General features: G+C 36.2%; 1 protein-coding gene across 1 annotated transcript in view; it reads left to right on the plus strand.

The window, feature by feature from the left end:
* Window positions 1-16,930: 16,930 nt before the first annotated feature.
* Window positions 16,931-27,983, plus strand: part of kcnab2b (potassium voltage-gated channel subfamily A regulatory beta subunit 2b) — a 67,779-nt gene continuing 56,726 nt past the window's right edge. The window contains exons 1-4 of the mRNA XM_079401117.1: window positions 16,931-17,184; window positions 21,087-21,169; window positions 27,484-27,596; window positions 27,782-27,823. Of these exons, the coding sequence (XP_079257243.1) occupies window positions 27,529-27,596; window positions 27,782-27,823 (110 nt within the window). The 5' untranslated portion in view covers window positions 16,931-17,184; window positions 21,087-21,169; window positions 27,484-27,528. The remainder of the gene's footprint in view (window positions 17,185-21,086; window positions 21,170-27,483; window positions 27,597-27,781; window positions 27,824-27,983) is intronic.

Genomic DNA, 27,983 nt, shown 5'->3' on the forward strand with positions numbered 1-27,983 from the left:
TGCATGATTTAATAAAGATTAGCATAAAACACTAAACAACAAAAGTTGATACTGAACCTTCAAAAAATCTCAAAATTATTCCTTTTCTCTTCTCCATTCACATCATGCAGGTGGATCTTTTTGCATTCCTGAGCTGGAAGATGGATCAACTAAAAAGTTCATTACATTGTTACAGTGTTACTAATCACATGCACCTGCCACTGTGCACCTCCGAAAATCTAATGTGACACACTGAGATGGAAAATCTATTCTATTCGTTAGTGTCCCTGACTGTGTTACCGGTGCTCAATGGTAAATTCCCTCACCTTAACCAACCCTCCCCCAAAAACAATTTACAGTTCTGTTGCCATTATGTCCTACCAAGACCAGTGCAGATTCAGTCACGACCTTCGTATTATGTGAAAATTGGACTTTGCAAACTTCACACAAGAGGGGGAGAGCAGGCAGAATTGCTTTTTTGCTCGAAAAGCCCAGCATGAGTTATTTAAAAATCAGCTTCCTAGAAGGACCTGCAGTGCACACTAATGTCACCATAAACATGCATGCATGCTCAATGAAAGCTCAATTAAACAGAGGCAGAGAAATTAATATTTCTAAATAAATTAATCCAAAAAACTTTAATTGTATTTCATAAAAAAATATATATATTTCCAGTCAGTGTTTGTGGCTGGATGTCTCTGTATTAACCTCTGGACACACACACGCACACACACACACACACACACACACACACACACACTCAGCAAATTAACATCAGTGTCAAACCTTTTCAACTTGTCTTTGTCTTGTTCTTTTGATTTGTTTGAATTGAAAAATTATTAAAACTTAAAAAAAACTTGAAAATAAAATTACTTTTAAATGACTTAATTTGTAAAAATGATTTTATTCACGTTGTCTCATGCATTAAAATTTTAACAATAAAAATACACTGTAAAAAGTGAAAATGTGCATTTGCTTTGTTAAGGTGCCTTATAACTTATGTAACCAAAGTTACACAATTTTTACAAATTAAAGGCAATTTATTTATTTATTTATTTTACTTTTGAATAAAGCCAGTTACATTTTTAAAAGCTTTTTTTTTTAGTATGTAATTTTAAGTTAATTGTTGCATTGACTTGAAGGTATAGGCCTAACTAATTAATTTCCTAAAAAGGAACACTTCACTGTTTTTGTTTTGACTGTCACAAAGAAAGGTATTAACCTGCGTAACATGACAAAAATAAACCATTAAGCAAATCATGTTGGACATACACATATTGAAAAGTGGGAAATACTCGTCAGCGATTTGTCCAATTATCTGCGTGCTTCATGTTCTGGTTGACACACCGCGAGAGGATCTGTTTTTGCAGCCTGTGACATATATTGAGGTGGACGTTTCCCTTGTTTACATACACATTTTTGTGATATATTCAGCGCTGACCCAGCTGGGGCTCAAGAATTGTGTCAAACGTCACTGAATGTTTCTGTGTTTCATTTTGTTTTGCCCCCTACAGCACACTCGCATTGTTTGTCCTCCAGCATGTTGATTGTCGCTTCTCCAGCTTTCTCATTTAATCAGTAGTCCCATCGGGCTGCAGAAATGAATCAAGCATTTGTTTATCCAACATGTCTGTGCGTTTGACTGATGTTTTGCCTTGTTTGTGTTATCCCAGAGCTGTGCCCACTTTGTTATTAATTGAGCTCTTTTTGGCCGTCATTTTGTTCTTTTTAATTCCCTTAAAGGAAAGAGTCTTCTTTTCAGATCTGCGGCACTGCGGGTCATTAATTATGACAGTAATAAAAGGTGCTTGTGTTGTGCCAGTAAGCCTCTGCCAGTGCAAGGAATCTTTCTCTGTTAACCAAAGGCTTGTCTTTCTTTGCATTCAGGCTGGAGGGACAGTATTGTATGTAGCACCAACAGGCTCTTGGACACTGAGGCCAGTTGCCACATCTTCATGCAATTTACAATACGTGCAGCGACAGTTCTCCAAGCCGCGCGAGTGTGTTTTGTCTTTTGTGGAGGACAAGTTTGAATGGAAGGAAGAATAATTACGACAAGAGGTCCCATACGTCATGTAAAGCCTACAGTCTGGAGACCGCAAATATCAGACTGCCAAATGTCGCGATTGACCAATAAGAGTAAAGTATTTAGCGTTCAGATGACTGTTAAGGTGCTTTTTCTATTATTCTAATTCTTATAACTTACTTGTGTAACCCAAGTTAGACTATTTTTACTTATCAAATATTTGTTTTACATTTGAATAAAACCAGTTTTAGGTTTCGCGGCAAAACTGTTTTTTACTATGTAATTTTAAGTTAATTATTTAACTGACCTATGAAACTGAATGTAACTAATTAATTTCCTAAAAGGGAACACTTCACCGTTTTTGTTTTGTCTGTCACAAAGAAAAGTATAAACATGCATAACATGACAAAAATAAAGCATAATAATTTAACCTTTATGAAAAAATACACTTTTTTCATGAAGGTTAAATTACCAACAAATTTATAAATAATAAAAAAAAAATGTAACCGGCCTAATAAAAAATTTGTTATCAGTTGTTGTTAACAGCTCAAATAATTCGCACAACGAACGCATGCCAAAAATGGGTCAATAGTCAGACTAAACCCGGACAAGGGAAATAGGCTATATACTTTCATCTTTACCTATTGTTGTCAAAATTGTTATTTCTAAGGGTATGTGGTTGTAAGGCCAAGACCACTGCAGGGCTATATAATGGTTTAGAGTTTATGTAGGGTAGGCTACTTACTAGGCTATGTTTCTCTCTCTCTGTACCTTACTGCTATCTTAGCAGTAATGACTTTTTATTATGAAAACATATTCAGAATGTCTTGTGGGGCTGTCCTTCACGTTTTGAGAATATGTTAATCCCTGAGACGGCAAATCAGCTGCCGTCTGTCTCCTATGCTCAGCACCTGTATTAAATCTATTATGCTCTCTGGAGTCTCATTGGGATGAAAATAAGAAATCCCCCTTTTATTGTCCCCGTGTGCAGTCAGGGGAATAGTCAGCGTCTGCAACAGACCTGTGTTTGGGAAAAGGGCAATTACAAATGAATTTAACATATAGACGAAAGTGGGATTACAAGGCCTTATAACAGTTATAGAATTCTCCTCCTTCATTACATTTGCACACACTGGCATTTGGTACTGATCTGAGAATAGCACAGAAGAGGGAGAACATTTTAATTTGAGGGATTAGAACAACTCGGATCAATCTGATTGTACATGATGCCGTCAAATGTTTCAGAACACATGACTGAGATTTAGGCAGCCTACTTATTTTTAAAGAATGATGGACTCAACTCCAGACATCAGCTCTTTGATGAAAAATATTACATGATGTTAAAGATATAAAGAGAGATACTGTTCAGTGCAGCAGCTCACACTGTCAAACATCAAATATGTTTAATAATATAACCACTCTTTTCCAACAGATGTCATTCACATTTTTCACATTTTGCAACAGTAATTCAGATGTTTTAATAACATACATAAGCTACATGTAGAAGAAATATATTGTATCACTCATATTCTTTAGTAGATGGTAACAATTTACTTTTATTTTACTTTACAATTTACAAATTTAGTCAGTTGAACCATTCACTCAGCTGATTCTTTCAAATGCTGATTCAGTCAGAAACAAAACAAGTTTGGCCCTGTCCCAAATCACACCCTAAAGCCTTGTGGTCTTTCTCTGAGTCCACATTTTGTGATGTAATGCCGCTTTGACTATCGGGCAGAAGTCTTCTGCAGAGCTTGCCTCAGTGCAGGATTTGAAGGTGCAAAGGGGGTGCTCATGAGCACCCTTCTGAAGCTAAAATGACGAATGGGACAACCTTGTGGACTTAATGGACATGTGTACGCAGTGGCCATCGTAAGACTGCAAGACCGCAAGTGCCATTTGGGACAAGATCTTTGATGAGTGAGTCACTGAGTCATTTACTCAACCGGTTCATTCAAAAACTCATTGAAAATCTCAACAGCACTGTGTATTGCTTGAAGAGGCAGAGAAGCAAAAAGCAAAAATAGACCAAGAATGTGAATGTGTTTAAAATGTAACTTACTCAATATTGACTTAAAATCTTATAATTAAAACTTATTATCAAAAGTTGCAGTATCTTTTTCAAGTTCCAGTGCTGTATGGGATTTGTCCTTTCTCTTTGTGCCTCTTTTTTTCAAGTATAACTCTAGCTCTCCCTCTTATGTGGATTCACTGAATGGTACATTCTTATGTCTAGGCTGCATAAAACAACAACACTGACAAAATGTGTACAGCTGTAGCAACCATCAAACAGATCTGCCTGTTCTAATTGAGGTGGGATCAACATCACAACTGAAAGCAGAACTTGCAATCCATCAAATTTAAAGGGAACTTGTTCCTCAATATAAATGTTCCTCTAAGCCCTTTGGTACCTCTCTCCTTTCCCTCACTGGGTATTACTTAAAAATATGATCAGAGGCAAGTCCTCAGGTTTCAGGGCATCAAATATGGGATGGGGGGAAGGGAAAAGAAAAGAACGATAGGAAGAGAGGGCATAAGAAAGAGGGAGCAAGAGAGGAGAGAACACTTTCCCAGGGTTCTGACAACTAGAACAGCTGAGATTCCGGCCTCCCCCATCCTTTAGACCAGAGACAGCTCATTGTGCCCACAGATGTGTGTGAGGGAAGGTTGTGATGTTGTGCCAGAACGGGGAAAGTTGTGTAATGAGAAAAGTGGGGAGAATGCCCATTCCTGCTTAATGTTTTTTCTCCCACATGCATAAAGAGAGATTGGCCGAACAGCTGCAGTTCTTCCATGTGTCGGTATGGGTACCCGAGCAGCCGGGCTGAAGCTACACTCTCAGTTCTCCTGCTGAAGGCCCTCATTCTTTACTCTTTCAATATTCAGAGATATTTTGTGAATGACACGTCAATGATTAGTGTTTTTATATTCAAGAAAAATGATTAATTATGCCATAATAATTTATCTTGTTTCATGTCTTAATTGGATTCCATTACAAGGCCCAGAGCAGCTTGTGGTGCCAATCAGTAATTATGCTAAATTGCAGGGCATTTTATTATATGTAGGACATTTTTATGGGTGTACCATCTCTCCCCTTTACCATTTTATTTTATTTTATTAAACATCTAAAAAAATATATCAGGACTCTTGCTAAAATTATTATTTTTCATTTGTTTATAAAACATCTAAAAACCAAGCCAAAAAAAAAACATCAGGACCCTTTTTCAAAAGATTTTCAAAATGTGTACACTGTCAGAAAAAAAGATGCACAAAAGCTATCACTGGGGTGGTACCTTGTACCTTATTTACTGTGTATATTAGTACCTAAAGCGTGTATATGATTACCTAAATGGCTCACATTAGTACTTTTTTGAAAGGGTATTGCACCATTGACAACATCTTTTACCTTTTTTTCTGAGAGTTTTTATTGGTGTACCCTCTCCTGTTGAGTTTTTTTTTTTTTTACTTTAGTGTGCCCAGGACAACATTTCCAGTTTTCCCCTTCTACTGACAGCCTTAGTACCAACACAGTGATTTTTGTTTTAATAGCTGGGTTAAGAGAGGATGCAGAGGGTCATCTGCTGCTATCATTTGCTTAATGTAATTTTAGTTTGCCCAAAGGAGGTCATAAAACACTGAACATCAAACCTTGGAACCCAAATAAATCCTCCTCTCCTGTTCTCTTAATATGGATAATAAGACTCATATGCTCAGTTTACATACAATATCAGTTTGAGCCATGTGACTCCTGGCAGTTTGAATGCCTTGACTATCTGAAACGCATTTTGGAATGCATCATGAGAACAAATTTAACTTTTTAGTGCCATCAAAAATTAAATGCATGGGACGTAGGCAAGCTGGAGGGTGGTTTCCCACAAATTTAGCCCAGGCTAAAGGCTTTATTATGAGTGAAATGCTGAGAGCAGATGTCAACAGTACTCTTGGCCCTGCAACTGGAAGTGGGTAGAGAAAGTTGTGGTTGTCAGGGGAGGCCCCCCAAAAGCCAACATCTGTTCCTATCACCATCGGTACTGCAGCTGGAAGGGTGTGTGATGTCATCAGAGGGCAGCTGGCCCCCAGTAGACAACACAGTGAGAGGGTGCGAGTGTGAGAGCGTGAGAGAGCTGCTGTCAGGAAAGGTGAGGTGGGTGGATTTGCCTTCGCTGCTGGTGGTGGGGAATATGATATGATGCTCGTTTTTGTCCTGTCTATTACTTTATTTAAAAAAAAACATTAAAATATCAAAGAATCAGCCCTGAGGATCCTCAATGGTGTCAAGATCAATTAATATATATATAAAAAAAAACTTTTTGTTATATATTTTTAAAAAAAAACTTTTTTTGGTTTTGTCATTAAAAAAAACTTTTTTTTAACTTTTGTTAATGAGACCCATTGCATTAATCTTGTTAGGTATTTTAGATGTTTTTATAGGGCAGATCTTAATGACCTTAATGATAATCATACTAGTTCCCATCAAAAAGCAGAGGCTTTATAGCTTATTCAGGAAATTGAGAAATTCAAGTAAAGAGTGGGCTTTACCTTAAACACTAAGCCTGCACTTGCAGAGAGGATCCATAGATCTATATCATATATTTGAGAGGAGATATGATGTCTGATAGGACCCCACTGTGATGTGAGCACTGAGAAGGGGCCCTCTGTTTGAGAGAGACTCTAAGGCTTCGTTATGGAGCTTAGCTCACCATCCATGCTAATATAAACCACATAAACCAAACATCTCCCTTTCTGTGCCTGTGTGTACAGACCATACCAAGCCACCTCAGGGACCCCAGCATTGCTTTTTAATAAGTGGGGCATTACAAAGCAACTTCCTGAGACTGCAAACTCTACCCTTGGATCCTTAACAGGGAGAGGTTTTAATGCAATCAAACATGAGAGATGAAACTCAAAGCTAAAGAGAAAAGTCATTACTTTCTATGAATACTGAGCTGTTGTTTATTTTCATAGATGGGATTTTCAGTTGTAATGCCTTGTACTGGTCATGTGAAATGATGAGTTATTGATTGTTCTTGACTCCATCATACACAGATACACTCTGTTTAGAGCGTAATGAACCTTTAAAGTGATATTCGTTGAGAAAACCTTCATCCCTATACAGTGTATACTGTTCCCTACTCACTGGGAAGGGGAAATTTGGCAAACTTCACTTGACTTCACAAAAATTATGGAAACTTGCCTTTTTACAACACTATGTTGTAAGAGTGTCCCATCAGGACAAAATTCTCACATGAAGACTTGGGCCAAATATGTAATGCAAGTAGAAAAGTGGTCAAGTGCAAATCGCACAAGTATTGGTATTGAGATGGGCATTATGTATCAGATATGATGACATAATATTCTTAAATATAAAATGTACATCCCTTTGTGTTTATAGAAACTATATTAAATTGTAATTTGACATAATCGAAACCCTAAATTAAGTGATACATTTGGGGTTTCAGTATGTTGCCCATGGTCATCATAATAGCATTAAATGGTGCATCTTGTGCATTTTTTGTGTACGAACATCAAAGACACCCAAGAGTCAACAAAATTGGAAATTTGCATCCCATTGAATTCAGATAAATTTCTTCTTTATTTTACCTGACATTGCTCATATCACCAATATCTGCTTCACCAACAATAATATCTTTCATTTCACACCATGTGGTCTAAAAACAAGTTGTTGTATGTCATTTTTGAAGAACCTTGGTCTGTTTATTCTGTTTTATACTGATGCTTAAGGTTACGACACCATCAAAAGCAAAGTGCTCCAGATACTTTTTAGATGCTATCAGCCGTTGTGGGGCTTTATTCATACAAATTGTGTCTTTCCACTATTTGTCAATCTGTTCTGGGGTGCCTGGTTGAAAAGTTTTGTACTTTTTCTAGATGTTTCACCTCACAAATTTTCCACTCTCCACCCTCGTCCTTAAAACATTTATCATCTTCAACCTCTACCTCAGCTTTTCTGTGTTAAACTTTTACTGCTGCTAAACAGTTGTCTTCAAAATGAGCACTATGTTGGTAAAACAATAAAACAAATGAGCGGGCCACTGACATGCAACGCCAGTCTCCCTTCAGCAATTTTTTTGGACTGTTTTTGTCTGTAAACACCCAGCATCTATTTGTGTCCCACAATGATTTTATATGACCTTGCTCACATGACCCGTCTCTCCAAACTACCACTCAAAACGTGGTGTCTCACATTGAGGAGTCTGAAAACAAGTTGTTGTATCTATAATAGGACTAGTGCTTTGTGGAAGACTGCTCTTGCCCCAGGAGATATTTTCCCCTCGGACACTGGGCTCACAAAAGCAGCCAGTGTACTGCGGCAATTCCCTTCCTAATCTTCAGTATCCTCTTAACCCCCACCCTCCTCACCCAAACCCTCCCATCTCGCCCTCCTTCATCTTCTCCATCAATATAATAAGTCTACAGTGCCCATAATTTGGTGTCATGTCTCTGACCTCTGGCTCATGTGCAGCCACAGTGAGCACCACGCTGATAAGCAGAGGGATCCATTTTTCTGCATTGGATTTGGCTAATAAAGATAGACAAGCAGCTTGTCGATAGCCCTCCGCTCGTGACGCCTCGCCTGCAAAGCTGCACTGGGTATTTGTGCAGGGTTTCAATCTCTATGTCACTTAAACACCGAAAGCAGGGGGTGTTGTGACAGTGGGTTTGGTGTGAGGATATTCTCATGACACAATATCAACCACAATTTACTGTGTGATTTGACCAAACACCTGCTTGAAGTGCAGCTGTTTCTACCAGTTATCCTAGCATTGTAAATTCCCTGTGATCAGCCAGTAACATACTTTATGTCTGGAAAATGCGTACCACACACATTTTGTGAAAGTCAAAAGAGTCAATGTATCCAGCAGAAGGTTTGAGGTGAACAGTGAATATAGCGGATTAAGTTTGAAGACATTTTATAGCTTGAAATCCCATGAAAAGAATGCGGTATATTCTGTTTTGATTTTTAGTGCGGTATGGACTTTTTAGTCCTAGCTGATCATATTTGGGTCATTTCCTCTGCACTAGCATATATTTTTTGGAGCCCCCTATAATTGATAAGGGTGCCCTCTGTTGACATGATATTGTATTACAGCTGTTTTTATCCACTTTCACATTTGGTTACTTCTAAGTGGAGAGAAGAAAGACTGTATACAATTTCATATTATTCTTAATGGTTCTACTAACAGAAAATAAATATTTGGAAAAAGGAAAAGCAATTCCATTGCCAAGTAATGACAATTCCAATAGGCATAATAAACAGCTATTTAAAATAATTCTGTGTTTACACTATTTTCTTTTTTTTTTCTTTTCATTTATAGACCCAACACAGCCATGTAATGGTTAAATCACTGACAGTAGCCCACAGAAGACATCAGGGAGCAACTGGGTGAGTAAATCCCATTGAAGCGGAGGCGCCATGCACTGCACAAGCCTGAGATGGCAGCTGAATTCCGCTGTCCTTCCACCGCATCCCACAATGCATACATAGCTCGCTGGCTACTGACACGCTTTGCTCTTATACTGTGAAAGAGGCCTGAGGATGGACACCCAGCTCCACTGACCTGCATTAGAAAAGTTCAGCCAGCCTCTCCAGCTGTGACACATGGACAGTGACTGGATGTCTTCATTGGTCAATTGGCTGAAACATCAATTTTCACCCTTTTAAGAGGGACAAATAGCCGTTCAAAATTAAAACAAACTGAATCAGCGTGAATCATCTTCTGAGTTCTTTCAGAGGCCTATCCAACTGTGATTAGAGCAAAAACAGAAGAAAGTCAGTGAGCTGTAGTCATTTTTTATATGTGTTTTGAATTTCCTCCTTTACATCTCATGATTAACAGTAGGAAAAGTCTGTGAATTTTCTTTTGTGAATTTAGAGAGCATTTCAGAGTCACAGTTAAATGTGTAGGTTGCATATACAATCTCCAAATTGCAAATAGCATTTTCTGGATCATCCCACTGACATCCATCTTCATGATACAACCCGCTGGGCAGCCGGAGAGCAGAAGATGAATGTTTGTGATGGTGAGTGACTCACTGAAGACACACATTTGACACAGTTGACTTGTCTAATGACATGTAGGATTGAACAAAAGAGGGATGTAGATAAGGAAACATCTGTCCTGTTCTTCAACTGTTCTCCTCTCCCATATGGAAAAGCCTGTTTCTCTGTGCACATTTGTTTCCAATTCATTGGTGTTCAGTGAAAGGAGCTCTTTTTTTAACAGGAAGAGAGGCTGGGGCATGGCCTGATCTCTTGATTTCTTGAATCTTGATAGTATTCAGGGTATACATTTAATCAGTCCATGCATTGCTTGAGAATCTAACCTTTGACCTTAAAGGGATGGTTCACCCAAAAATGTTAATTCTGTTATCATTTACTCACCCTCATGTTGTTCCAAACCTGTATGAATTTCTACCTTCTGTTGAACATGAAAGAAGATATTTTTGCACAGTGAGTTTAACCAAATAGTTGATGGTACTCATTGATTTCCATTGTATGGAGAAAAAAGAAAAAAAAATACTTAGGAAGTCAATGGTTACCAGTAACTGTTTGATTTACAACATTCTTCAAAATATCTTTTTATGTATTCAGTAGAAGAAAGAAACTCATACAGGTTTGGAACGACATGTGAGTGAGTAAATGATGGCAAAAAAAAAAAAAAACTCTTTAACATTGGTAGCACCATGTTCGATCAAAGATGTCTGATTTTGTTGTAATAGTGTACTAAATATCTCAAATTATTATTTATTACGAATGCACAGAAACGTAAGTTAATTTGCAAATATTTCACTATGGCCTTTGCACAGTCTTGTTTATTTATGATGAACATTGAATATCACTGTTTAGTGCACTGTTTAATTAGAATTTTTATGATCTGATGTTTTAGGTTCAGACAATAATGTCTCTCTTATTAACAGTTTTAGAAGATTAAAAAGATATAGAGCTTTATAGAAAACGATATAATTAGTGCTTTCAGAAAATATATTTAAAATAAATAAAATATTCAGGGGAACAAAATGTAAAAATTGGAGAATTTGCTATTAAACCCATATTGATTGACATTGAACACTGCGTTTTAATATTACATTTTAATATAACATTTAATATAATACTGTTGCAATATTATAAATGTGTCAAAAACCATTTGTAATTTTTATAGAAAAACTTTAATAGTAAAAACATGAAAACTGGTTAATTGTAAGTTACCTTATACATATATGGTGAAAACTAGTTGGTAAATGGTAAATAGTTTACCATTATAATGCACATAATTTTAGTGTAAAATTATCAAATTTATGTTATAAGTGATATACCATATATCGTTTATGGTATAAGAAATATACCTAAGCATAAAATACCATATAATTTAAGGTGAAAACAGTAAAATAATATTCCCAGGAGTCCCTGCTCATTAAATATGATTATATTTGATGTGAATAATTTTTTCTTCTCATTTTTGTTATCATTAATGCACATTAGGGTGTTTAGTATTAGATTTTATGTTACTTAATATTTATTGCATTATTTTATGTATGTAGAGAAAGATATTGTTACACAATGAATTTCTGGCAACCAGATCTGCTGTAGAATACAGAAGATTTATGTCAATTGTTCAGCAGAAAGTGTGAGGACAAGATATAGTTTGCATAGCTGATTTTGGCCAAATTATCCAAGGCTCTTTACAGTATTGTGATATGTGTGAATAATCTCATGTGTTAATGATGTTTTCTACTTTAACATACAGTATGAACTATGTTTAGAGCAAGGCCTCTCAGTGCTGGCTAATGAGGTGTTACAAACATGTAAACCAAGCCAAGTATTAACAGAAAAACCTCTGTTCTCCATTACCATTGCTATGTGAATCCATAGCACCATGACCAACAACCCAAATGCAAACATGTTGGCAGAGTATAAAAGTCAGGGAAAGAGTATGAACAAAGAGAGTAAGGGGGGAAGAAACATTATACCATGATGTCTGGGTGTAAATCTCCCGTGTGTAAGGGGATTTTGAGGTTTTCAGAGGAAGGGATGGTAAATCGATGGAGTCCATATGTTAGCAGAGGTCAGGGTCTTCTGTAAGTGACATTACGCATCGCAAAACCAGAGCCGGCTACCAGATGAAGGCAACTACAGCCTATGTGGAAGCTAATGTGTGAATCCTAGTTCATTCATAAAAATAGTAACAATATATATGTGACCATGGACCTCAAAACCAGTCGTAAGTAGCACGGGTATATTTGTAGCAATACATTGTATGGGTCAAAATTATCGATTTATATTTTATGCCAAAAATCATTAGGATATTAAATAAAGATCATGTTCCAGGAATATATTTTGTAAATTTCCTACTGTAAATATATCAAAACTTAATTTTTGATTAGTAATATGCGTTGCCAAGAACTTCATTTGGACAACTTTAAAGGCCTATGTTTAAAGGCTAATAGTTGTATCTCAGCCAAATATTGTCCTATCCCTAACAAACTATACATCAATGGAAAGCTTATTTATTCAGCTTTCAGATGATGTATAAATAATTTTAACCCTTATGACTGGTTTTGTGGTCTAGGGTCACATATAGCAGCATTACTTCAGTCTTCAGAGTCACATGATCCTTCAGAAATCATTTTTGGAAGCTACTGTGCGAAACAATCGGAAGATATTGTTGTCCGTCATTCCACAGCAGCATGTTTGCTCATGAATATCTGTCTTTATTCCAGAAGGCTGGCCTGTACTAACAGTGACTAAACTGTATTCTGTAAATTCGACTCATATCCTGTAAGAAGTATCACAAATCTTCACAATAAGTTTCATCTCTACGGTATACTGTAACATTGTGTCCCACTGGATGCATAGTGAACTGGTGAATTTCCCTGTCCCACTACCAACTAAATAGCCTGTAAATCTAATCACAGGCTTATCCAGCCCTCCTCGGATTCCCCCTCAATGGCTCCTCTTGTTTCCCCATTCAAGAGGATTGCGCTATGCAACATTTCATCACCATCGCCTCATAAAGACATCAGTCTCTCCCATGATGGCGGGAAGAAGGAGGGACACTGTGAGCAGTGAAGCTGTGAGTCATTGCTATAATCCCAGTGTCTTTATTACTTGGTATGGCAACATTTCCTACAGCTGCGTGCTGCCGCGGGATCAGTTGTCTCCTCGGCGCAGGAGGTGGCTCTTTGCTGTAATGGAGGCCGAGGGCAGCTAGCTGAAGGTGTTGATTTGACATTAGGTGCTAGTGATACAAGGCATGTGGGGTTGGTCTGAGGACAGAGAGAAGAAACTCGAAAAGCTCTACAGGCGTACATGTCATGCATATTGTATCTAAGACATGTTGAAAGCATAATAAAAACAACCTGTTATGTGGAGCAACACAATTGTTTGAGCTGCCGCTCTGAAAATTGGGCAGTTTAAGTTGTTTTGGAGGCTTTTTGTAGGGTACATGTATGGAAGCGCCTGCTTATTGAACTTAATTTGCATGGATTTTTCTTTTTCTTTTTTCCTTTTTCACCAAGAGGAAATGTGTGTCCTAATATGGTCATATTTCCTAGATTACCCATTCAAAAAGTTAATAAAGTAGCAGTTATATCATAACATTTTATTTAAGAAAATCTGTTGACTCAAAACCACCACATTTTAGATTACGTAATATTTTCCTGGACTCTGGACCACAAAAGTAGTCATAAGCAACACAGGTATGTTTGTAGCAATAGCCAAAAATACATTGTATGGGTCAAAATGATCGATTTTTCTTTTATGCCATAGGATATTAAGTAAAGATCATGTTCCATGAAGATATTTTGTAAATTCCATACTGTAAATATATCAAAGCTTAAATATTTGATTAGTAATATGCATCGCTCTGCAATATTTTCTCAATATTTTGACTTTTTTGCACCCTCAGATTCCAGATTTTCAAATAGTTGTATCTCAGCCAAATATTGTCCCTCATGACTGGTTTTGTGGTCCAGGCTCACATATACTTAATGTACAATACCATTCAAAAGTTGTACCATTTTTTTAAATTATTTATTTATTTTTAATTTTTTTTTTTTTTTAAAGAAGTCTTACCATTTATTTGATCAAAAATACAGTAAAAACAGTTATACTGTGAAGTATTACAATTCAAAAGTTCTATTTGAATATATTTAAAATTGTAATTTATTCCTTTCATCTGTTATTAAATAGTTGTGCTGCTCGATATTTTTATGAAAACTGTAATACTTTTCTCCCCAAATTCTTTAATGAATAGAAAGTTCTAAAGAAAAGCATTTATTTTAAATAGAACACTTTTGTAACATTATAAGTGGCTTTCCTGTCACTTTTGATCAATTTAATGCATCCTTGCTGAATAAAATAATTAAAATAAAAACATATAGTGGGTTTCATTTTCATTTACAGTACATTACTGTCTTTTCATACTGTATTTTAATTTATAGTATTATTTCCCTATTGTGATTTATAGTATTCGTTCTCTTGTGTTTATTTTCATTTAGTTTTTTACCTCTAAAAAACAATCAAATTACGGTACAGCACTGTAAACCTTTTTTTTTTTTTACCACACCAACCCCATAAAAATCTCATGAGCATAAGTCCTGATAATATTCTTTTTAATTGTTCAACATTTTCTTTTTAAAAGTGCATATTACAAATCTTGACCTCTAGGATGCACTTATTAATCTGATAATTAATAATTTCAGGATGATGTGATTGTGTGATCATCAAGAGTGTGTTATCATCTTTAAACTATCAAGCTATTATTTTTTTATAGCTTTTTAGATGTCCAGTATAATTGTAGAGAGCAAAATAATATAATGCATTTAAACTGAAAAAATTACACTTTAAAATATGATAAGAGTGCAATTGATTTTAATTTATTATTACCCAGTTTTCTAAGTATGTAAATTTCTATGTCATGTCTAATATTTCTTTACATGTCTTAGTGAAATCGTTCACATTGATGAGTGAGTGTTATTGTGAAATAATAGTAGTTTGTTACAAAGACAAAGATTACAAACTCCAGAAAAAAACTGTCTTGCAAAAACATGCAAAGTTTTAAGAGATGCTACACAATACAGTGGATTGTTCATTTTTGCTGTGTAGGCGAAGTCAGATTCATTGAGAACTGAATTGATCATAAAAAAAGATGTTTTTATTTGCAGGAGGGAAAAGAATAGCTCAGAGTAATTAGTTTACAAAAGGCTTTTTGTTCTTTCTCTCCCTGCGTCTGGAGCGGCTTTCCCCTGCTTTACGACAACAAAGAGGGCTAGAAAAGAAAGTTGGGTGTTTAGGAAGATACTGTGCTATGGCTGATTTAAGTTTGCAGTGTTTCGCAGATGGCACAGCGGGTGTATTTGCATCGTTAGTGCTTCTCAATCTAATCCCCATTCTTACGAGGTTACCTGGTTTACAAGCAAGTTTAATAAGCGTTCCCTCACTATGATCATATGCACATCATAAGCTTCTTTTGTGAGAAATAAAATAAATAAATAAAAACACTCAGACGTCTGTATAGAGAGAAATAGCTGGTGAATCTCTGCGGTGAGACCCTAAAGCCCAGCTGCATATTTTGGTAATCACCACAGAGGCTGCTGGATTTGCACACAGTCATAGAAATAGGCTGGCTCAAGCCTCCCAAATCTTTGTTTAATCCACTGTTTCAGTGAATGCTTTTAAGGCACCCAGCTATTAAATATATCAATGTAACATAATGCAAACTGCTGCTTTAAAGTGACTACTTATTAAATGTTCACTAGATACAAAATAAATATGGGATACAAATTAAATGTGTGAATATTTACCATCTCATTTTTCAAACTGACCTTGATTTCTAAGCACTCCTACATGCACGCTTCATTTTATACAATTTTATTTCAAATAAATATTTAGTTTCATAGTTTCATTGACTGCTTTTACTGCTTTTTGACAGCACATAAATACATTAAACTTAAAAATATGTAATTATTTTGGCATATTTTTTAGTACACTTGTGAGGTCAATTATCCAGCAAGTGCACAGCAGCTCACTCTTAACTAAGCAAATACTACCATCTAGTGGCAGAGTTGGGAAATAAGCTTCTCAAACATAGTCCTGGAAGACCCAGGTATACTGCATATATTGGATATATTCCATAGAGGCTCCAAAAATTTGATGTTTCAGATCCAAAATGTGCAGAGTCAACATATTAGGATTGAAAACCACTGCACTACACACGGTATAACATATTTATTAGGCTTTGGGGAAATTTTGTCAGACATTTATAGGGCTGTTATCAAAATAGTTCTAGCTGCTGAAACTTACGTTTCTTAATAATGACCACAATGCACTGCAAAATCCTTCAGCCTCTCAAGTTGACAGAAATAGAAAAAAAGCATATTTTATGATATCACTAGTCTATACATTTTAGTTACAAAATACATGATAAACTAATTATGAAAGAATTCGAACTGATCAGTTGAGTGAATGGTTCAATGATTAATTTATGCCTCTTGGCCAATCAAATTCCGGATTGAGAATGTAGCCTATTTTGGACTGGAACTAAATGTTGTATAGTTTTAAAGACCATATATTCAGAGAAACGAGTGTGCAGCTATCTTTGGAATTTTGTCTTTGAACTAGAAGTGTTAAATCAAAAACTATTTACTCAAATTTTTACAAGCTTAAAATTTCAAATGTTGTATCATTACATATAGACTGTTATCACTACTACTTTGTCTTTTGTGTGTCGCCTCTATCTGCAGATGCTGTTGTGAGCTGCTGAAATATTATTATACCATGTCTGGAACGAGTAGCCTAAATATTAAACATGTTTAATCTGTAAAGAAAACAAACACAGCAACGTCTGCTCGCGTGAAAGAATTTGCTAGTTACTGCAATATGACCCTCGTTGCACGCTAGCCTCTGCGGTGACGTCATGACGTGTCGCAGATTACTTCATACATTACACAGCGACTCTCTCAAATGGCGTCATAAACACCGGTTTGCTTCCTAGCGCTGCGCTGTTGGCCAATGACAACTGCTCGCATGCATCCGTGGCGCGTGGCTTTGCGCTAGAACTGAGAGCAGCGGGAGTTGTTCAGTGTCTATGTTGTTGTTTTGTGTTAGGAATTCCCCGACATCATCTCACAGCGATAGCACATGTTTCACAATTGAAGAGGTAAGGCAGCTCGCGTGCACGAGAACGCAAATATGTGTTTATAATCTGAGCGCGAGCATATTTGCAGACATCAGTCATACATGAAAAGCAGATATGTAAAATGTATTTAGCATTATATAGGTAGAACAAATAAATAAATAGGTCCACCTGTGGTGGATTCCTCTGTCAAGGACAGTTCGGATAAAAATATTAAAAGGTCTATAAATCAGCGCGTGCTCCCGTGCTGCGTCGTCCTGCTTGACCTCGTTGACCCTGATGATGACCTAACCTTGTACATGACTTTATCTGTATTTTTCTTGTTGAAGAAGTGGCTTCTTCAACTTTTGCATAGTCATTAATAGTATATTAAGAATTTTGATATACTGGTACTGGTATATGCTCAAGCAAATATGTTGATGAGAAAATTTTATATGTGTTCAGATCAGGCAAAGATAAACCTTTTTAGAGCATATTGTACTTCTTTTTATACTGCTGCTTTGTGGGTTAAGTTTAAGAAAGAGAGCCTCCGTAAGCTTCAGGTTGTGTACAATGACTGTATGAGGATCCTGCTGAAAAAAACAAGATGGTGCAGTGCAAGTGATTTATTCTAAGGCAAGAGTACAATCATTCCCTGCTTTAATGAGAAATTTGATGTATAAATGTATTTGTCGGCTGCACAATTCACATAATAATAGTATAATGTTGACGACAAATCCAAGGCTTACTGAAGTGCGATATCAGTCCTCTATGAAATATTGGCATAACTGTCTTTTTTAATGTGTACTGTTTTGGTTTGTATTGTCTGTCTTTTGCTAATGGGAAAAAAAAAACATAATAAAATATTGCATATTTTACCTATTGCATGTAGCGCAGATGTAAATTAAGTTACTCAACGAGGACAGGGAGCTTTAGTGATATGTGGAAGCTAACCTTCATTAATCTAATACTAATCTCACCTGGTTGTAACCCCATGCAAACAAGGTAACATTGTCTTAACCATGTACTGTCTTGTGTGGTGTTAAGCATTTAAACGGAACACTATCCTCTTTACCTTTGTATACTTTGTATTAGTTTCTAAAGTTGTCATTGCATTTCATTGCTTAAGGTGATCTCAGACTAATGGATTTGTCATTAAGTATTAATAGACATGATGAATTAGGGCTTTAGTTATTTGGGACTCCTGTGATGAAGTTACTGACAATATAGCTACCAAATTTGTTATTGGCCATTTTTAGACTTTTTTTTTTTCATTTATTTGTATTAGATGATATTAAATATTTAATTGTTCATGCTCAGATTCTCTGTTTATACATTTAAATGCTGTCTGGTTACATAAAGTTCATCTTTGACAACTTTAAAATGTTTAATAACACTGTTAAATGTAATCTTTAGCAAATCTCAGATCTCACTTGTAGCATTTTTGACATTTGATTTTAGGTTTTAGAGTTTTATATAGTTTTAATATTGGTCATTTATCAATTATTGGCCATAGCATAAAATAATTACATGCTCATCTGTATTGATCAGAATATTGTGCATCAATATATATTTTTTTTTGGAGCATTTAAGAGTGAAAATTAATATTTATTATTTTAAAACACAAATATGAGACATTTGCTTTTAATTGGAAATGGATGTGATTGTCCTAATTTTGTGTGAAATTGATTTTATTTTTGCACAGAGTGGATGTCAATATCGTATTTGTATTTGCAAAATATTTCTCAGTTTTAGTTATTCAAATTTTTCTGATGCTTTTAATAATCTAACAACATTATTGGATTTAATGTAACTTTTTTTCACAACAAGGCATCAAATTTCTGTTTTCAGAGCAAGTGACATCAGTATTTGACCTCTAAATGAAATGTAATATCCGTTGTCAGAGGACAGTTGAAAACATAATGCCAGTCACTGCTGTTTTTGCTCAATGCTACTGACCTTGGTAAAAAGACACTTGTTCAAAACATGGTCAGAGAACGAATCTGTCCATTCAGCACTTCGTATCCTTTTTATTGCCAAAGCTGAAGCAGCAGTAAACACCGTTATGAACTTTGAATAAAACATTTTGGGAAATGAATTGAGCATGGTAACATGTATATCTGAATATCTAAATTGAAGATGCTGTTTTATCAGATTTTAATCCTCATTATCAGATGATCTACTGACGTATTAGAATATAAGAATATTTACATATGTATTTATCTATAGCTTCTATAATCATCTATAAAGGTTCAGTTTTCTCACAAGGTTTTTTGCATGACATAAGTGGTGTGACATAAAAGACTTCAGCTGCTCCAAGCAAGTCTATCACCACAATCTGTAAGACCCGAAGTGACAGAGAGGATGGAAATGGTTCTGTCTCTGTACTTCAAGGACAGGGCCTGTAGCTGAGCTTTGCCATCACCTACTTCAGCAGCTATCACCTCTATTTTCAGTGATGCTCCTTGAGCTTTGGGTGCGAGTTTCAGTAAAGTGTTGAATGTTTAGTTGGATGGAACAAACCCTGTGATGCAGCGTCACTTTATACAGCCCAGACAGAAACCGGAGCTTATCTATAGAAAGTGTTCCTTCACCTCTGTATCCTTGGCAGCAAAGTGATAGCTTAGCCTGGTGGAACCTGTAAGGTGATGAGGCATTTCACTGTTCCATGTGAGCGCACTTACAAATAGGATTTTAAGCGTATTTGGTTCATTACTTTGTCATTCAAAGTGATTTTATTCCAAGGACAAGTATGCTGAGGTTAGTTGCTGAAGATGACAACTCTTGAATTTTAGTTGTAAAAGCTCTGGAAGGCTGTAGGTTCAAACCCAGCCAGGCCAGAATCTCATCACTGTTAAAAATAAAATGAGACATAAACAGATGGTTTAAGCTAAAATGTTAAGCTAAGTTTTAAAATAACAAAGTTTGTAATAATCATTTGAAAGAACAGTGTTAGAACATTATCTTTCAACTGTTATTTACTTGCCCTGTAAATTGATCACCGTCCCAGACAGTATATCCATAAAGCATGCCGGGTAGTAGACATGATTATTCAGCATGTATGTTTTGTTCACAAAAAGGCAATAGTCAGTTGAAGCATGAAGTTCTTTGGTGGAATGCTTATCTTCGTTCCTCAAAAGGCATCACTGTGGCATCATTAACTTCCTTTTGGAACCTTCATTTTTAAGAGTGAAGAATCAAAATAGTTAATCAGAATCATGACAGTTTTGAAGAGCTGTGTAATTTTTAGATGCATCACACATAATTGGTTTAATCCAGATCAGATATTTGTGTAAAACTGTTTGTGAAATCCAATAGAAGACATATTGTCATTCCAAATCACAATGTAAAATTTTAGCAAGAATGATTTACATCACAAGTCAGCTTTATCAGTCAAGCACCACTTTTAGAAAGAAAATCATTAGCATCCGACTGTTATCTGTTGCTAATTCTTGTCTGGAGATAAATTGGTGATTTTTTCCTAATACACATCTATCTTCAAAGAGTGTATTACAAACCAATGGATCATCACAGAAATGGTCAACAGCAGTAAAAACAGTCAAGCAATATGAAATGCTTATTTATTCATTTAATTTGTATGTATTATTTTTCCATTACATATTTATCCATGTTTTGTTTGCCTAATGGTTGAATTGACATTGTGACAGTATCCCCAGTAAAGACCCAGCACTTAAACACCCAACTCAGCACTTAAATATCAGCATTTATTATGCTTTTGTGTTTCAACCTCAAATACTTTTCCTCACACACACACACACACACACACACACATTCTGAGTTGATCTGCATAGCCTGGTAGCAGATTCGCTGAGCTTGGAGAGGAATACATTACTGCAAGCCAAAGCACTGGCAACATCCTGAGCTCACTCCTCCCTTTCTCTCTCTTCCCTGTCTGTCTCTTCCTTTCTCTATCTTACACCTTTCAGACAGGATTCTGCTCAGCCCATCTGTGTTTCAACAGTGAAAGCCAAGCTGGAGTTATCAGGCAGAAACGCAGCACAAGACACCGGTGAGTGTGCATCTGCAGTTATGTCTTTTTATCCATACTGGACTGGTATCTGTAGTCTTTTTTACGTTTATTGCCTGAATCCTTTGTGTTCTTTGATGCCCAGTGAGAGTTCTGTTCTGTGGGAAATAACCTTAACAAATTTTATGTCTGATATTGTTAGAAGAGATGTATTGCATCTTTATTTGTACGCTGATGCATCTCTTATGTGTATATTCATGTTTTAAGACTCTGTAGTTTTGGCTACAGAGTTTTGGCTTCAGTTCAAACTCTGCACTCTGATTGGCTCACTGCAGTCACAGGGTTGCGAGGTGCCTCATATATATACAGTTATACTGTGTTTTCACTGGAGTGAGATGACTGTGGTAGTTCAGATGATCTATTCTGGAGTATATGAGAAGAAGGTGGATAGCAGGTACTAAAGTGACTGGACTATCAGCTCAGCTTTTGTGCTGCTCTACATGTTAATGAGTTAAAGGGATAATTCACCCAAAAATAAAAATTATGTCGTCATTATTCTCATGTCGTTCTAAACCTGTATGAATTTGTGCCTTCTGTGGAAGATAGTAGAAGATATTTTGTAAAAGTCTCAGTGCTTTTCAAAACATAACATCTTTTGTGTTCTACAGAAGTGATACAGATTTGGATTGACGTTAGGGTGAGTTAATGATGACAGAATGTTCCATGTTCCTTCTTGGGTGAACTGTCAAAGTAGATGGCTACTAAAAAAAAAAGTGTTTTTTAGTGCATTATCGAGTTGAAATGTATCTAAATGGACTTAGTTATGACTCATACCATAACAGTTTTGTTAGAATGGCACTGTGAAGTTTTTCACAATTTTATAATTGATTTACGGGTGATCAACACATTTTATATGATCTATATTCAGTAAATGTAGAGTGCTCTGTTACTGTAAAGACCTTGATTCAAGATGAGACTTATGTGTGAATGTTTTGGCTCATAACTCAATCCCCAAAATCTGTTGTCATCTGTCATCTCTAAAATCTTAAAATAGGATGTTAAAACTTAAAATGGGATGTAGACTTTTTGACTTATGTCCAATTTACTGCAAAATTTAATCAATTCCATTACAATCCCTGAAACTGTTTGTCATCCTACTAATAGACAACTTTTTGTGATTAGTAGATCAGTGCCATTTTCAAGTTTAACCTTTTAAAATAAAATATAAGATAATAATAAATTAATAATAAAATTTAACTTTTTTTATGTTAGCCTGATGGTTGAATTGGCATTGTCACAGTATCTCCAGTAAAGACTCCAGTAACTTTTTAATAATAATAAACTAATAATAAAATGTATATATTTTTCTCAATTCCTTCCCATAATGGTGAAACTCCACATTCAAAGTAATACCTTTTAAAATCAGTCCCTTAATTGCTGAGTCAGTCAGTGACTTAATGGAAAGCCAGCAATTTTTGTATGAATATGCCTTCAGTCTTTCAAGGCACTATAATTTCATAAATTCAAGTGATCTTTTGAGACAACCATGTGAATTTATATTTTATATCCATACTTATTTTGTAACATTTATCAATTATTTTACCTTTCCAACTGTGCTTATAGATTTTATGCTTTCCAGAGTTATGGAATATCATGAGCTGTAAGGGATGCATCTATTTAAAAGGGCTATACAAAACAGACCACATGAAAGATTCTTCATTTCTGCATTTTCAGGTTTCAATTGCAACTAAATCAAACAAACTGTGTCAAATTTTCTCTGGTTTTGTGCCTCATATTAGCAGAGACTGTAACAGAGCACTTATGATTGATTTTGTAGTTAACTGATGGAGAGAGAGAGACAAAAAAAAAAAAAAACATATTGGATGCATTCATAATGAGGACTGGCACGAGGGCAGCCAGCACTTTCTGTGTTCTTCAGCTCCTCTTAAAAGCCCTTGGGGAAGTGGGATGTCTAACTAAAGTATCTCTAACACACAGCAGAGTTAGGAGCCACCCCACAAAGCACTGTAGAGGAGTTGAAGTAGTGCTGAGAGAGAGAGAGTGAGAGCATGCTGACAATGCAGTACACTGCCCAGAATCCTGATGAGGCAACAGTGAGGCTTCACTGCATTATGATCTCAAAGCCTGCCCCACCTCTCCTTCTCTAAACCTGACTCACTCCATATGTCTGAAGGGTGGATCACCCTGTTTCCCTGCCTACTTTGTTTCAGCTAGGATGTTACGTAACCTGTGTGTGTGTGTGTGTGTGTGTTGCAGTGGTGCTCATGTCTGATTGTGTATTGCAGCCGATACTATTCCCTCCCCCCACACTTTGCCACCCGTAACAGCATGAGACAGCAGAAATTTGAACTTGATATTATAAATCTAACTTCCATTCCCTTGTTCTCTTCCCTCTTTCACTTTCTCTCTTTTTTTCATTTAAAATGCCACAGAAAGCAAGTATCCACAGGCTAAATGTCTTATGAGCTGTTATTGAGCAGTGTGTCATTCGCTGTAGGACGTTGAACTGAAGAACATACGCAGGAAAATACTGGCAGCTATTATGTCACATTAATGCTGCCTTATGTTTATAACCACCTACAGTAAATAAAGAAGTCACTTGCAATAAATTAATCAAAAATACAGTAAAAACAATAATATTATTATATATTATTGCTGATTTGGTGCTCAGGAAACATTACAAATTGTATAATGTAAATGATGTTACAGTAATGAAATATTTTATATAAATTTTGGTATGTCAAATTTCAGCTAACTTTTGTAATGGAATGAACACTGACATTGCCATTGGCCCTTTAGGTTGTGTTGAACATACAGTGCATGATGCTCTCTGCTGGATCTAAAGGCCAATCAATAACCCTGGTTATTAACATACATATGTAACATTATAGTCTGTCATGCATAAAGTCTCTCTCTCTCTCTCTCTCTCTCTCTCTCTCTCTCTCTCTCTCTCTTCATATTGCTCATGTCTTCAAGTGACTTCATGTGTGCAGTGTGTTCAGGTCATGCAGGGTGATTACTAGCTCATGCCACCTGGCCTCTCAGAGGACACCTTTAGCAAACATATTGAGGGACAGATTGTAGCTGTTGTCTCTTTGTCACATGGACATCCAAAACCAAAGCGTTAGCCATCAGACTAAAGGGTTGGGTATCCTGATATGAGACGTATCCCGATACAAGAGTCGCAGGACGTGATGCGATATAGACTGATAAAACGTACCTAATTGTCGGTGTAGATTTCAGGAGGTTGTTTTAGGTTCTTCAGGGTGTGATACAGGATTTAGTTGATTTCTGTTTAGTGGCTTTATTTTAAAATATCACAGCTGTTTATTGAATAAATTGTGATCATGAGTTGATATAAAACAACATTGTAAATATTAACTTTAATTATGTTTTCTGCATTATTTCCTTCCCTCAGCGTTGTTTTACTGTATTTGTTCTTTCTGATTATTATTCTTTATAAAATACGGTTCAAAAGTAGGATACAAAATTATTTAACCTGAAAATAAGCAGACAGTTTTAGGATTTTTAAACCTAGACCAATCAGAATCAAGTTTTCCAAAGAGTTATGTATAGTGTAACAGTCAAAATGAAAAACTCAATTCATTTTCTCCTTAGTGAAATTGATAATTAACAATAACCTTCCAAGACAGACCTACTATGAGCTCCAAGGTTGTTCATTGATGATACATGCTTTTGTTGAAACCATCTTTTTGCACCATTTGCTTATTTTCTTTTTTTTTTAAACAATTGTTTAATGGTTTATGGCAAAAACTACATTATCCAGGATTGTAGTTCTTTCCCTCATTAAAGGAATAGTTCACTGAAAAATAAAATTTTTGTCAGTTTGTCATTTACTCACTCTCATGTCATTCCAACCCTGTATGAGTTTCTTTCTTACAGTATGTTGAACATAAAATAAGATACTTTGAAGAATGCTGTAATAGGGAAGGAAATACTATGGAAATCAATGGGGACCATCAACTGTTTGGTTCTTCAAAATTCAAAATATCTTCTTTTGTGTTCAACATAAGAAAGAAACTTATACAGGTTTGGAATGACATGAGGGCGAGTAAATGATGACACAATTTTCATTTTTTGGTGAACTATTCCTTTAAGTACACAGTCTTGTACCTTTGTCTTTTTGTCTGATTTTCAAATAATGCTTCAAATTAAAAAAAAAATTAAATTTGTGACTCTTTAATACCCATATTGGAAAAATCAATGAGGGGGAAAAAACTTGTGGTGGGCAGGTACTAATGCACTCTGTTAAGTGTATATGACCCCACAATCTTCCCCTCTTTTCTGCTCTTTCTATCGCTCTGCAGTAGCATCAGTACTCCACGTGCCGAACAGAGCTATGTAAAGTGTCGACCCTACACTTTCTCTCACTTCTCTTGCCTGAATGTTTTATCTCTGCAGTTTATAATGTACTGCTGGTAAAATTCTGCCAGGTTGGAGATGGGCCAGTTGGCCACGCGGTAAGAGGAGACAGCAGGTGGACCTCGACAGGCTTTCAACAAAGTCATGCTTGTTCGATAATATTCAGAGTCCGCTCATGCTGGAAACAACACGCAGGGATTACAGGTTGACACCTCATGTAGTTATTTGGCATTGTTGTTTTAAGGTACATTGATCAAAAGTTTGGAATTCTGTGATATGCAGTGATAATTCTTATTCCAGTTTCCAATTCATGAATAATAACAAACAGGGTGCACTTTTGTGTCCCTTTTTAATGTTATTAAAGCATTTACAGGCCCATATCCTGTGTTTTTATATTGTTGTGTGAACTATTGGATATTGTAGAAAAATGTATTTAATTCATCCCAAAAATAATATAATAAAGCAACAAAATTTGTTTTGCTTATATTCAATTCATACTGACACTAAGAGAGTTACATAATTTAAACTAAATTCTGTTACCAGAGTTATTGTAAGAAAAATAATGCAGCATTTGTTTTCTTTTGTTGTTACTAAATTTATTGAAAGTTTATTACTAACTAAATAGCACTTTGACTTGCAACTTAATGCAATTTAGGATACATTTGCCATTACTACAGTTATGTAAATGTTTTTCAATACTTTTTGTTTATTTTGGGGTTTGTTTAATGTTTATTGATTAAAAAAGACCGGATACAGAATATGCACACATGATTGTATTTCACACTGATTTTAATAATGTCTCTAATTGTAGGTTGCAAACATCATGTGAACGTAAAAGAATAGTGGATTTTATTTTATTTGTTTACTATAAAAGGTGAAGACTCATTGACCTCACTGTTATGTCAATAGCAATTAAAATAGTATGAATACTATGTTAGCAAATGACAGAGCACTGAGGACATTTAGGACTGGGGTTTTTTTCTGAGAAAACACATTTTTGTGGCATCTAACCTCTGAATTCATGCACTAATGAGATATGTGTTAAGTGACTCCTGGGGCTAAAATTCACTGCTGCACTAAATACTAATCATTTTTTAGGTTAAAGTTACCCCATAATGCATCCCTTAATCATGTACTTGTAAGCTCAGCTATTTATGGCATGTGTCATTAAAAAGTAAAAAAAAAAAAGTAAAGTCGTGACGTATTGTCAAGTATGGTGACCCATACTCGAAATTGGTGCTCTGCGTTTAACCCATCCAAGTGCACACACACAGCAGTGAGTAGTGAACAAATCTACACACACACACACACACAGTGAACACACACCCGGAGCAGTGGGCAGCCATGCTGCGGCGCCCGGGGAGCAATTGGGGGTTCGGTGCCTTGCTCAAGGGCACCTCAGTCGTGGTATTGAGGGTGGAGAGAGCGCTGGACATTCCCTCCCCCCACCTACAATCCCTGCCGGCCGGGGGCTCGAACTCGCAACCTTTCGATTGCGAGTCCGACTCTCTAACCATTAGGCCACGACTTCCCCAATATGAAATATGCATTAACATAGTAACTAAAGTTAACAGTGGGTCAACCTTGGACCAAGATGTGCAGCAATCACTTAAAACATGCCTTTTTTCCTGATCCTATGATATTTTCTCTATTTAATGTCCTTTAATGTTTGTATTTCAAGAACAACAAAAATTAAGTCAGCATCATGTTTAATTTAGCTCAGGAAGAGTTTGTTTTCAGAAGCAGAATCATACAGCTCTATACAGAGAGATGTTGTTCAGGCTAACCAGCAAGGAGATATACAATAAATGGAAGTTAGCCTTTGGGTGATTTCCAGAGCGCTTATGTACTGCAAGTTCCCCATGAGGGGCACAAAACAAATAAGTGGCGCCACCTTCTGGCCTTGCACTGTTTTACTTTTTTAACAGACATATTTTCTGTGTTCTGTACAGAAGCTGAGAGTCTGAGTGAGAGCTGTCAGCTGGTCTCACGGCTCCATGTACCCTGAACCCAACACGGATTCCCCTGCTCGTCTCTCCACGCGGCAGACTGGATCCCCCTATACGTGAGCAGAACCTTCTCACTCAAAGAGAGGCAATAGTTTGCAGATAAATAAAAAGACCTATATGACCAATATATAACTAATGCGCTGCATTTATATTATTCTTACCACCTTCACTAAATAAAGTTAAAAAGGACAAACTAAGTTGTAATAACACTCCTTTTTTTCTTTTTTTGCTGTTGCTGTAGAGCTCGTTATGGGAGTCCAAAGAGGCAGCTGCAGTTTTACAGGTACTGTACATCTGCCCTTCATGTGTAAATATAGCCAGCTCTCCACGAGATTACATAAAACGCTTTCAGCCATAGCACTATACAGTAGAGTAAAATGCAGAGACAGTCCCCCTGGAGTTAAGTGCCTTGCTCAAGGACAATGGAGATGGAGCGGGATTGT

The sequence above is a fragment of the Barbus barbus genome, assembly GCF_936440315.1.
Source record: "Barbus barbus genome assembly, chromosome: 40".
NCBI classification, from domain to species: domain Eukaryota; kingdom Metazoa; phylum Chordata; class Actinopteri; order Cypriniformes; family Cyprinidae; genus Barbus; species Barbus barbus.